Consider the following 12,426-nt stretch of genomic DNA (forward strand, 5'->3'; position numbering starts at 1 on the left):
AGCTCTTCCTTCTCTCCTCTCCAAATCTTTTAGCCCAGAAAGAGTTTGTTGCCATTTTGTTTGTTTTGCTTTTTCAACATCCTTCCTCAATTAGATACACAAATATTCTTCCAAACTGTTTATGCCAGCCCCTGTCTTTGGGCACTTGAACCCAAGAAGACATAGAGAAACATATTTTGTTTCTTTCTTTGTCTTTTTTTGTTTGGGAGTTTTTTAGGGGGAGGAGATTAGGTTTATTTATTTATTTAAATGGAGGTACTGGGGATTGAACCCAAGTTCTCATGAATGCTAAGCATACACTCTACCACTGAGTTATACCCTCCTTCCACTTTCTCTCTCTCTCTCTCTTTTTTAACACAATAAGGTCAAGGCCTAGATTGAAGAGAGAAGGGAGGGGCTGAACAAAAAGATTTCAAAACAATAGTGCATATTTTTATCGCACTACCGGTAGGTACTATTATTATTCCCATTTTATAAATATGGAAAGTGAGTATTATTAAGAAGCTGGAGTTCTTGGGACAGAGCACCGGACTTAGAGCCAGAAGCCAAGGCTGGGACTTGAGAATCTGTGTCTCTGTTGGTATTGCAATTCACCCTTCTTCTACCTGACCTGGACAATGCAATGCTGGAATGAGGCCCATCCCTCACTCCCAGAGGTCCCTCGTGGTCTGGCTGTGTCCACCATGCAGCTCTGAGCCCAGTTCTTTACAACAGGAGAAATCTCTGCCTCCTGGGACAAATCCTTGGAACCTCTCTTAGTCCTTCCTGCATTCTAGTGTCAGGTGGTAGTACTGGGGCCCTGGTCAAACCTCAGCTCCATACTCACCTGGCTGTGTGACCTGGCAGCCCCCCACCCCCAGCCTTAGTTTCCTTCTCTGTAAACTGAGGAGTCTCATAATTCAGTGCATGTTCACAGAGGGCCTGCTCTGGCAGGCAATGTGCAAAGGGGAGTGAGTCTGTCCCTATCCCTTTGTCTTTGTGGGCTGGTATGGAGGTGGGCATACTGTACACATTTGGGGCTGGAAGCTTCCCTGTAGAGCAGGGTTTGTATGACCTGCTGCCGGCAGCCCAGCAGTCCAGCCTGCTAGGTGCTGGGTGGTGGCCTCTCAGGGAGTTTCTCTTTGATATTATTGAGTGCTTCTGCCCCAAAAGCGTGTGCTGCCAGCTGCTTTCTTGAACAGTTGGCAAAACAGTTGATACCCTGGACTATTTCTAGGTGGGGGAGTTAGTGGCATGTGTGGATGTGGTGGGCCCAGGAGGAGTCTCAGAGACTGGGAGCTTCACAAGCAACTAGTTAGGGAGAGGGAAGGGACGCATGCTCCCTTTCAGGAATGTCTGGGCAAACTTTCACTTATCCTTCTTGACTGGGGGCAAAGCTGCCTCCTCTGTGCAGCCTTCCTTGATTTCCTCAATAAAACATGCACTCCAAAGACTCGGATTAAAATTCCATCCTCTGGGCTTCCTTCAGCTCTTGGTTTTAGTTCCAAACAGACCAAGAGATAATGAGCTGTAGGGATCTGATCTGATGCATCTCTGGGTCTCTCCTGCTCTGCATCTCTGAGCACCATCCCGTCATCCTGAGTCATAATAACAAGGTAGGAGTCCAGACTTTGGAGTCACATAGCTGAGATCCACTCTTGGCCCCTTTCTAGGAAAATAATCATGACCAAGTAAGGTTCCTAAATCTTTTTTTCTCATTTGTAAAGTGGGTGATTTGCTCCTGGGCATATATCCAGAAGGGACCCTACTTTGAAAAGACACCTGCACCCCAATGTTCATAGCAGCACTATTTACAATAGCCAAGACATGGAAACAGCCTAAATGTCCATCAACAGATGACTGGATAAAGAAGATGCGGTATATTTATACAATGGAATACTATTCAGCCATAAAAACCGGCAAGATAATGCCATTTGCAGCAACAAGGATGTTCCTGGAGAATGTCATTCTAAGTGAAGTAAGCCAGAAAAAGAAAAATACCATATGAGAGCGCTCATATGTGGAATCTAAAAAAAAAAAAAAAAAAGAACATAAATGTAAAGTGGGTGCTTATAGTGCTTGTTTCCCGGGAATTAAAGGGTTTATTTTGCTCCAAGCACAGCCCTTAGCACCTGGCACAGACTGTTAGACGAGATCTCTTGCAAGCCCAGGCCGGGGAGGGGACTGCAAACCCCCAAAGTCTCCATCCCCTTTGTGGCATCTCGGGTGATGTGTGCATGCTGCAGGGAGGGAGGGAGGAGTTCCTGGACACCTGGGGGCCCGAGTCGGCCGGAGGTCGTCCAGCGAGAAAGTAACAGAGCTGGGCTGGAAGACAGGTTTGCGACTCGAGTCAAACGCAGCCGCTTTCCTCTGCCTTCCTGTTGACGCACACCCCTTTCTCGCCTCCTCTTGAATTTTCCTTGGGTCTCTCCTTCCCGACCCTGCCTTTCTCCTCCTCTAATTTCCAAGGCTTCCCCCGTTTGGGAGGCGGGGTCTCGGGCAGGAGGTGGAGAGTCCCGGCCTAAGGTGGGGAAAGGGCCTCCCACTCAGTGCAAAGGCCCTAGACTGCGGTGGGAGAGGGGGCGCCAGGGTCTCGAGAACCCGGGAGTCCCCTGAAATGAGGTGGGGTCTGGGGAGCCCGAATTGGGGAAGGGGTCTTGTAGACTGCGGGAGAGTCCCTGAGCTGGCGAAGTTGGGCGAGAGTTCCAGACAGAGTGGTGGGCGGGCTTCTAAGGGCTCGGGGCGTGGCCAAATAAGGGGCGTGACCTCCTGGGAAAGGGCGGGGCTCCGCCGACTGGGGCTAAGCTTCGCCGCAAGGGGTGGAGTCTAGAGTGGGGCGGGGCTTCCGTGGGGCGGGGCAAAGGGACAGGGGGCGGAGTGTGACTGTTCGCTCTCGTACCCCTCCCCCGGCCACGGGTGTCCCCGTGACGAGGCAGCGCGGAGCCGCCGCGGGCCGGGCCCATCCCGCCGCAGCGGCCCTGGGGCCGAGCAGGGGCGAGGCGCAGAGAGAGCGGTGCCAAGCGGGGTCCGAAGTGCGGCCAGGTGAGGCCGCCGGGGCGGAGGGGCGGGGGCTTCGCCGGGCGGGTCCCAGCGGGCGCAGGGGGCGTGTTTGCGTGTCGGGGTGGTGGGGTTACTCGGTCCGAGGGCGGGCGCCTGTGGCTGTTTGCGCGATCGCACCTGCGGTCGCTGGTCTAGGATGGGTTCTGCGCCCGTCCGGGCACTGCCCGCGGGGCTCGGGTAGTGCTGGACTATGCGCGTGCGCGCGCGTGTTTGTGTGGAGGGGCCGCCGGGTGTTTATCTGCGTATGCGCTGGGCCGTCATTGTGCCTGCCCCGGCGCAGTCCCTACTGCGCGGGGATGTTTTCCAAACAGGCTTCCTGCGGAGATGGGCTCTGCTGCAGCCCTAGCGGGAGGGGGGAACACCGCCCCCACAGGCCTCCAGAGACCCAGGCGGCCCGGGGACTGCAGACTGACACCTGAGGGAGGGAGAGGGAGCGCACCCGGGAGGGGTCCAGAGGCCTGCCCACAGGGCGAGGACAAGATAGGGAGACTGAGGCAGATGGATGTGGAGGTAGAGGTAGCCAGACAGGCAGAGATGGGGAGGGTGGGAAGAGACGGCAGAAAGGACAGAGGCGGGGACAGAGAGTCATTGAGAAAACAGACAGAGGCCTAGACCGGCAAAGGGGCAGAAAGATTAAGATGGACAGATAGAATCCAAGAACCTGACAGAAGGGTTACTCAAAGGTCCTGGGACTGAGAGCTAAACCCAGGAACTGGGTCTAAGATAAGCAGTAAGGGCCCCTAACTCCTGGGGTGGGTTTTTTCCAAGCAAAGAAGCCTCTGGCCATCCTAAGTTTGGCCCTGCCAAATATTCTGACCCTCTATGTAGCCCCTCCTTCTTGGTTCCCATCTATCTCCCTTCCCTGGTATCCCAGCAACCCCAGCAGTTTGGGGGGGGGTGATGTGGTTGCTGTAGCAACAGAGTGGGTGAAAGGTCACTCTGGTCTTAGCCTAGGTGGTCCTGGCATTCAGAGAGTTTGGGGCCGGAGGCTGCAAAGCTCTTTTTCTCCTCTCCCACTCTGCCCAGAATGGTGCTGGAAGGAAACCCTGAAGTGGGGTCTCCCCGAACCTCAGACCTCCGGCACTCGGGGAACCATGGTTCTTGTGTCCTCTCTTCTCCTGGTGAAGATGCACAGCCAGGGGAGGAGCCCATCAAGTATGGCGAACTCATCGTTCTGGGGTGAGCCTCTCTGGTCCAGGTGGGGTGGGGCATCAGGCACCCCAGAGGACATCCAGACCAAGGGCCCCAGCTCTCCCCACTTATGGCCTTCTGCTGTTTGTCCCTTCACACCTTCCTAGCTCACAGACAAAGTTGACCAAACCTACCTCAATTCATAATTGTTTTATCTTCCCATTTTCCCTAAATTACTGTGACAACTCTAACTGCCCATCTAAGTTTCTGAGCAGAAGAAAGTAAAACCAGCTGCCTTTCACAAAGCATCTAGTGTGTAGCCTGGGGTGAAGAACTTTGGTTCTCCAGCAAGACTACTTGGTTCATATCCTGCCTCTATGAGTTGCTTAACTTCCCTGTGCCTGTTTCAATTTACCATTAGGGATGATAATAATAATAATACCTCAGAGGGTTGTCAGAGGAATGAATGAGGTGATTTCTGTGAAGCGCGTAGAACAGTATGTGGCTCGCACCAAGTGTTCTGGGAGGCAGGCCTGTGCCAAGCCCTTTCATGGACATTATTTCATTTCAATCTTCACAAAGATGCTGTGAGGAAGGAGGTGAGGAAACCAAGGCTCAGAGAGGGGAAGTGACTGGCCCAAGGGCACCCAGCTGGTAAGTGGCAGGGCTGGGATTTGGACCCAGGTCTTTCTTACTCCAAGTCTAGTGAACTTTCCCTAAGCCACAGCTGACCCTCATGCTACAGATGAGAAAACTGAGGCCAGGAGAGAGGAAGCGACGTGAGTTGGTGGCTGGGTGGACCTCATCTCTTCCTAGTCTTACCCTGACTGGGGTCCCTGCACCACCCACTTAACTTTGGCCCCAGGCACAGATTCCTCTTCCTCCCCTATCTCTACCTCCTTTTGGCCTCTTTCTCTGCCCTGAAGAAAGTATCTGATTAGCTATGTATCATTCTGATGATTATATAGAAAGTAGAATGACTTCTGTTTGTTGACATGTACATACCACATGCGTTTATCTTTTTTAGCAATAATAATAATGGCTAACGTTTGTCAAGGGCTACCTGTATATATGCCAAACTCTGCCAAGCATTTTTGAATGCTTTATCTCTAGTTCTCACAATGAACCTGTGAGGTAGGTCCTGATAAATTAGCCCCATTTTACAGAGGTGAGGTGATAGTGGAAGAGTCAGGATTTAAGCCAGGCCAGTCTGAGCCCCAAGACTTTGTCCTGAACTGCCCCACCCCCATATGTGGGAAGAGCTTACAAGAGCAAAAGTGATGCCCCTCTCAAGGGTCTTGTGTTAGAAAAGCAGCTGCTTGGTTTCCCAAAGGAAGAGCTGGCTTTTCAGCTGAGGGTGAGGCCACTGATCAAACCTAAGGCGACAGGCCCTCTTGACTGCTGTTTGTTCTCTGCAGAGCAGTGAAGCCCCACACTGGCTGGACATCAGAGCCACCTGGAGAGCACATTGAAAAATACTCATTGACAGGCCCATCCCAAACCTACAATCAGGATCTCCATGGTTGGGGCCAGGGAATCTATGTTTTAACAAGTTTAACAGAAGATTCTGCTTCAAGTGGTCCTTGACAGTATTTGGAAGCTATGCATCCTTCTCACTCCCTGCTGCCAAACCTTCTGTGGCTTCCTGCTGCTTACAGAATAAAGTCCAGAATTCTTAGTGTGGTGAGCAGGGCCCTCCCACCAACTTAATCTTCCTCTACTGCACTTCACCACCCAAGTCACCACTCCCTGATCTCATGAAACCCTGTTAGCTTCAGGGCCTTTGCTCAGAGTGAGCCCTCCATCCAGAAGGTCTTCTACAAAAGAGGCTGGAGTCAGACAGACCCCGAGTTCAAATCCAGACTTTTTCCACTTACTAGCCTAGGACCTCAGGCAAGTCGTTTTACCTCCCTGAGCCTCAATTTTCCTCATACGTAAAATGAGAAGAAAGATACTTGCCTGGCTGGACACTGCACAGATTCCATTAGGTAGTTAATAACATGAAGCACCAGGAACACGGAAAGCTCCAGAACATGGCAGTGGTCAAGGTTATGACTCACCCCATCTCTGCCTTCCACAATCCTTCCCTCTGGACAAGAGCTGGAAAGGAAGGTAGATATTTGATGTGTGTGAGTATATGGAGGTAGTGGCCATGTGGGTCTATTTTTTTTCTTTCATTCTGGTTTCTAATAGTACTTGTGCTATCATAAATGACAGTTTGCTAAAGATGAATCCTTTCTAGTTCTTCGAGGCCCAGTATAGGTGTTCCCTCCCAGAAACCTGACCCTGGGGCCAGAATTCCCTTCTCCTGTCTCTGGGCCTGTGGCGCACTTGGCTTGTGCCTGGGTCATGGCAGGTGGCACCTACGTTCCTTGAAAAACTGAGGACACCCCTCCCCTGCCAATGGGGACACAGAACTGACTTACAGTGTGTCACCGTGTCACCTCTGCCACCCCAGTGCCTAGCACCTGGTCAGGCATGGTTCAGGAGTCCAGAAAACACTGGTTAAGTAGATGAAAGGCCTTTTGAAGATATTCAGACCCCCCACCCCACTCCCCAGAGGCACCAGTTTGATATAGTGGGGTCATCTAGTTTGGGATGGTTCTGGGGCTTGTTATTAAGGTAGGATCTGCCCAGAAGTTGGCAATTCCTCCTAGTCTCTCCAGGGCTCACTTTCTCTCTCTCCCTGCAACCCTTTCTTCTTGACCCCCACATCCACAGCTACAATGGGTGTCTGGCAAGTGGGGACAAGGGCCGCCGCCGAAGCCGCCTGGCACTGAGCCGCCGGCCACATGCCAATGGAGTGAAGCCAGACGTCATGCACCACATCTCCACACCACTCGTCTCTAAGGCAAGCAGCCTGTCCTAGCAGACCTGGGCACTGGTCTTTCCAGTCCTACCAGCCCCCAGCCCCACTGGAGCAGGGGAGCCCACTGTGTCTTCACTCACTGCCTTGGGCTACCAGAGAAATGGTGCTGATGGGAGATCCCTTGTAGTGTGTTACAGTTTGCAAAACAATTCCTTGACCTCCAGACTCCATCCATTGGACGGAAGTGATCAGCATCATTTTAGAGACAGCCAAGGCTCAGAGAGGGGATGTGACAGTCATACAGCAATGACAAAGGAAAAGCCTTTGGCTTTGGAGGGTTTGGGTTAGAATTCGGGCTCTGCTGTTTCCAGCTGTGTGACTTTAGGCCAGTGTCTTCTCCTCTCTGAGCTGCGGTTCCCTCAACTATAAAATGAGAATGATAACCATGCCTCCTTCGGGTAGGTGGTTGTAGGGATCAAATTAGGTAACCTGTGTAAAGTGCCAGCTGCACAATACACCCTCTCCAATGGGTGGAACTGCCTTTTCCCTGGGAGTGGCCGCTGAGCCCTGGGCTCCAGCTTCTGGCTCAGAGGCTCACACTTCTGGCCACCTGCCCAGGGAAGTGACTTCTCCTTTCTCTCACCAGGCACTGAGCAACCGTGGCCAGCACAGCATCTCATACACCCTGTCTCGGAGCCACTCAGTCATAGTCGAGTACACACATGACAGCGACACAGACATGTTCCAGGTATGCCCCGGCACCTCCACAAGTCTTCTGGCCACTGGGCCACCGGGCTTGGATACGCAGCTCTGCAGGTGTTCCAGGGGGAGGCTGGAGGACCAAAGGTCACGGAGCAGGTGCTTTGGGTTACTCAGTTCAGTGGACCACATCCCAGTGAGGGCTGTTGACTTCCCAGTCACACAGCAAGTCAGTGGCTGTATCGAGATTCAAACCCAAGACTGGACTCCCAGGCTTCAGAAGGCATACAGTTTAGGGGTTCAGAGTGTGGTGTGAGAGTCATACTTCCTGGCTTCAGCTCCCAGCCCTGTCAACCAGTAACTGGATAACTTTGGGCAAGAGTCACTTAACCTCCCTGGGCCTTGGTTTCCTCATCTGTAAAGTGGGGCCCATTGTAGTAGCCACCCTGTGGAATCGTTGGGAAGATTAACTGAGGTATTGCACATAAAATGCTTAGCATGGATATATAGTAAATACTTACTAAAAATTCACTTTAATATTTGAGCATTCCCAGACTATGGGTGTGAGTTCCCCTTTCACTGTTCTCTCCACAAATCGACTAGTTTTTTTGAGGGAGGTGCTTCCCAGAACTGTGGGGGAGACAGAGAAGGAGAAACCCCAAATAGCAGTGATTGGATTTGGAGACCCCCGGGGAATTGGGATGATGCTGGCCACTCATTGTTTAGTGACCCTGCATACAGAGCAGGAAACCCTGGCGTAGGAAGCCGGTGGGATTGATCTGTGCTTGACCTCCCATTCCTCCCAGATTGGCCGCTCCACGGAGAACATGATCGACTTTGTGGTAACAGACACGTCCCCTGGAGGAGGGGCTGCCGAGGGCCCCTCTGCCCAGAGCACTATCTCCCGCTATGCCTGCCGCATCCTCTGTGACCGCCGGCCACCCTATACTGCCCGCATCTATGCCGCTGGCTTTGATGCCTCCAGCAACATCTTCCTTGGAGTGAGTGAGCCCCCCAGGCAGGGACCAGTGCTTTATCTGAGAGTGAGCCAAGGGGTAGGCTGGGGAGGGGCAGCATCCTGGGGTGATGGACCAGCCTGCAGAAATCATAACCATGACCTCTGCAGAGGATAGCATCCCTGCTTAACAAATGAGCAAAGTGAGGCTCAGAGTGGGTCAGGTGATGCCCAAGGTCATTCAGCACCAATTCCAATCCTCTCTGGGACACCTCTGACCTTGAGGATAGAGGGGCAGCATTCCTGGCTTGCAGCCTGCTGGGGGCCACTCAGGAATGTGATCTGATCCCACATGTGGTCCCAGGAGCGGGCGGCCAAATGGCGGACCCCTGACGGCCTGATGGACGGCTTAACCACCAACGGGGTCCTGGTGATGCACCCAGCAGGCGGCTTCTCTGAGGACTCAGCCCCGGGTGTCTGGCGGGAGATCTCAGTCTGTGGGAACGTGTATACCCTGAGGGACAGCCGCTCAGCACAGCAGCGGGGGAAGCTGGTAGGTGGACTGTCCACCCTCCCCCCAAACCCCTCATCCTTCCCGGGCCCTCCCCATCTGCCCTTCCCCCTGCCCAAGCCAGGAGGTGATGTCCAGTCCTGCTGCACAGGGGAGCCTCAGCAGGCTCCATCTGGGGCCATAAGCCGCTTGCCCCACAGAGCAGACCAGATGAGCATCTCCACATGCAGACCACATGACTGCCGGAGGTCCATGGGGTGACGTGAGGTGGAGCACACACAAGCACACTGGGCAGTACCCAGTGACTTTTGAGGATGCCAGCAGCTTAAAAATTCACACCCTCTTATGAGGGTGACACGGCCTGCGTGTGAGCAGTTTATAGCCTAAAGTGTTGGCAGTTTGTAATGTGTCTGTCACGTTCAGACAGGTTTAGCTTTATTCTCTCCCAGCAGGCAAGGGCTTTAGAGTAGCTCTGACACAGGTGACAGTGAGCGTTCCACGTGGTACCGATCAGAGAACTAATATTAGGAGCTGGGAGGGTCCTAGAGAGAGGTAGGGGCTTACTCAAGTTCACGTGGGCCAGGCAGAGCTTTTCCTACGTATGAGCACGTCAGGCAAGGAGATGCCAAACCTCAAGGAAAAAGCATGGCTTATCTTTCCAGAGCATAAATTCTACTGGGAGAGCCGAGGAAACATTATTTTTTTAAGTATGCACGTGTTTCACTTGTATACACTTGTTGAGCACCTACTATGTTCCAGGCACTGTGCCAAGTGTTCACATTGATTGATTCATGAGAACCACTTGATATACAGGGAGGCAGAATCCATCTTAGGATAAGGAAATCAAGACACAGAGAAACTGGATTACTTGACCAAGGACACAGAGTTAGTAACCATGAGGCTGGAATTCAATCCAAGGCAGTCTAGCACTTAGCATCCTTGCTTTTAGCCACAGCCCTTAGGACAGCTGCTTTGGGCTAAGCCCCTAGCATTTTGGACAGAGGACTTTCTTGACTCTGCCATTAGGGGAGAGCCAGGGAAAATGTTTTAGAAAACCGACTTTGGTCCAAACCTGTTTTGGCAGATGAGGTGACCAAAGCCCACGTTCCACTGAGAGTAAGGGATGGTGCCTGCCTGGGATCACCTGCCTGCCCTCCCACTTGCTTCTGTCTTTTCTGCTCCTCAGTCCCAGCCCTCCCCCTCCTCTGATCCAGCCCACCCCGCTCCTCTGAAATGGCCAACCCCACTGATCCAGTGTGCTTTCTCCAGGGAGGTTCGGTGAGATGGATGGGTGGCTTGACTGGGGTGATAGCAGCCAATAGCAGGGAATTCCAGAGCCCCTTGGGCAATAAGGCCCTTCTACTGCCCCTGCAGGTGGAAAACGAGTCCAATGTGCTGCAGGACGGCTCCCTCATCGACCTCTGTGGGGCCACACTGCTGTGGCGCACACCGGCGGGGCTGCTGCGGGCACCCACACTGAAGCAGCTGGAGGCCCAGCGGCAGGAGGCAAACGCGGCACGGCCCCAGTGTCCCGTGGGCCTCAGCACCCTGGCCTTCCCCAGTCCGGCCCGTGGCCGCACGGCCCCCGACAAGCAGCAGCCCTGGGTCTACGTCCGCTGTGGCCATGTCCACGGCTACCATGGCTGGGGCTGCCGGCGAGAGCGGGGCCCCCAGGAGCGCGAGTGTCCTCTCTGCCGCCTCGTGGGCCCCTACGTGCCCCTGTGGCTCGGCCAGGAGGCTGGCCTCTGCCTGGACCCTGGGCCGCCCAGCCACGCCTTTGCACCCTGCGGCCATGTCTGCTCTGAGAAGACTGCCCGCTACTGGGCTCAGACACCACTGCCCCATGGCACCCACGCCTTCCATGCTGCCTGCCCCTTTTGTGGGGCCTGGCTCACTGGCGAGCATGGCTGTGTCCGCCTCATTTTCCAGGGGCCGCTGGACTAGACTCCCTGGGGTCCCCTGCTGCCATGCCCGCCTGCCTACCCAGGTCCCCCACCTCCTGCAGCCCAGAGGGAGCTCTGCATGTGGGACTCTACCTGCTGGCGCATAGCCACACCAGATGGATGTGTTGGTTGGGCTGTGTCCTTCCCCTCTTAACTCTGGCTCTGAAAGGGGTCCCTGGGACTCCTGCCCCAGTCAGAATGATGCCTCAGCACCAGCTCTGTCCTGGGCTGATGGAGGGAGGCCCACCCCTATACCCTAGCCCTTCCTGGGGCATCCCACACCATGCCGCCTACACTGTGCCCCTGGGGGAGTGAAGGGGCCCTGGGCCCCTGACCCCTACCTTAGGGTGGCTGTGCCTGAGCCTGCCAACCCACTTTCAGATAATCTCCCTGCTGCTGCTCTGGGTTCTTCTATAAACCTTGCTGCTCAGCTGCCTTCACAAATCCCGCGTGTCCCGCATGCGCACAGTGCCTCCAGCACCCAGTGAGTGATGGGTGGGCGGCAGGCTGGGACCAACATCTGCTGATACCCACTATGGGCTGGACTCCTTGCCAAGTGGAATCTGGGGACACAGAGACAGTCAGACCTAGTTCCTTGCCTGGTAGAGTTCACAGTCTAGTGGATGACAGGCCAAATTACCCAGTGACAGTATGGCTTCCTGTGTGCTAGGATCAGAGAATTATCAGGGGCTGTGAAGCTGGTTCTCACTGAGGGAGGAGGCACATAAGGGCTCAGCCTCAGCGGTTGGGTGGGAATCCTCACAGGAAGGATGCACAGGCGGAGAGGATGCTCTAGGCAGAAGGGAGGCTGAGCACAGGCTAAGGTGTAAGTAAGCAGGAAATCAAGTGAGGGGGGTTCAGAGTGGCTGGAGCCTGGGATGCAGGGGCGGGCAGAAGGGAGGCTGGAACAAGAAGTTGGGGTCGTGCTGACAGGGAAGATGCTGGGTGGAGACTGGGAACCTCATTTCTGGAGTTGAGGGAGGAGAGAGGACTCACAGTTCGAGTGTTGGCCGTGACACAAGGGCTAACGTGACCGAATGCCCACTGTGTGCCCCGCGCTGTGCTAACAGTAGTAACTATGTTCGTTGAGCACTCACCAGGCACTGGGCTCTGCTGCTCAGAGGTTTTGTTGTTTAATCCTCACTATAACCCAGGGAGGAGGTGTTACTCTTTCTGTTTACAGGGAGATTAAAACACATGCTCCAAGTCACATGATTAGAAAGTGGCCAAGTCGGATTTGAATCCACAGCTGCCTGCCTGGCCTCAGAGCCTGCCCTCTTCTGCATCGTACTGGGCTGCTTTCCTTGGACAGGGGTGGGAGGGGTTGGGAGGAGTCGGG

General features: G+C 54.1%; 1 protein-coding gene across 3 annotated transcripts; it reads left to right on the forward strand.

Annotated features, from left to right (window-relative positions):
- Positions 1 to 2,848: 2,848 nt before the first annotated feature.
- Positions 2,849 to 12,297, forward strand: PELI3 (pellino E3 ubiquitin protein ligase family member 3). Of its 3 annotated transcripts, none has more exons than XM_032489913.1 (8): positions 2,849 to 3,021; positions 3,989 to 4,218; positions 4,753 to 4,824; positions 6,892 to 7,021; positions 7,626 to 7,727; positions 8,485 to 8,679; positions 8,998 to 9,186; positions 10,519 to 12,297. In XM_032489913.1, exons 2-8 carry the CDS (start codon positions 4,067 to 4,069, stop codon positions 11,086 to 11,088), a joined length of 1,410 nt encoding a protein of 469 aa, XP_032345804.1. In that variant the 5' UTR covers positions 2,849 to 3,021; positions 3,989 to 4,066; the 3' UTR covers positions 11,089 to 12,297. The 3 variants fall into 3 exon arrangements, with proteins under 3 accessions (XP_032345804.1, XP_032345803.1, XP_032345805.1); XM_032489912.1 differs by having other exon boundaries at positions 2,850 to 3,021; positions 4,066 to 4,218; XM_032489914.1 differs by lacking the exon at positions 4,753 to 4,824 and having other exon boundaries at positions 2,852 to 3,021; positions 4,066 to 4,218.
- The last annotated feature ends 129 nt before the right edge of the window (positions 12,298 to 12,426 follow it).

This window comes from Camelus ferus, chromosome 10 (assembly GCF_009834535.1).
Source record: "Camelus ferus isolate YT-003-E chromosome 10, BCGSAC_Cfer_1.0, whole genome shotgun sequence".
In the NCBI taxonomy this organism is placed as follows: domain Eukaryota; kingdom Metazoa; phylum Chordata; class Mammalia; order Artiodactyla; family Camelidae; genus Camelus; species Camelus ferus.

What these genes read in the sequence shown, in the direction of transcription:
- PELI3 (XM_032489913.1), top strand. Translation starts at nt 4,067, where the DNA reads ATGGTGCTGGAAGGAAACCCTGAAGTGGGGTCTCCCCGAACCTCAGAC. An exon ending in GGCCCAAGGGCACCCAGCTG is followed by an intron (nt 4,825 to 6,891) that starts GTAAGTGGCAGG and finishes CCACATCCACAG; the next exon opens with CTACAATGGGTGTCTGGCAA. An exon ending in GCGACACAGACATGTTCCAG is followed by an intron (nt 7,728 to 8,484) that starts GTATGCCCCGGC and finishes CATTCCTCCCAG; the next exon opens with ATTGGCCGCTCCACGGAGAA.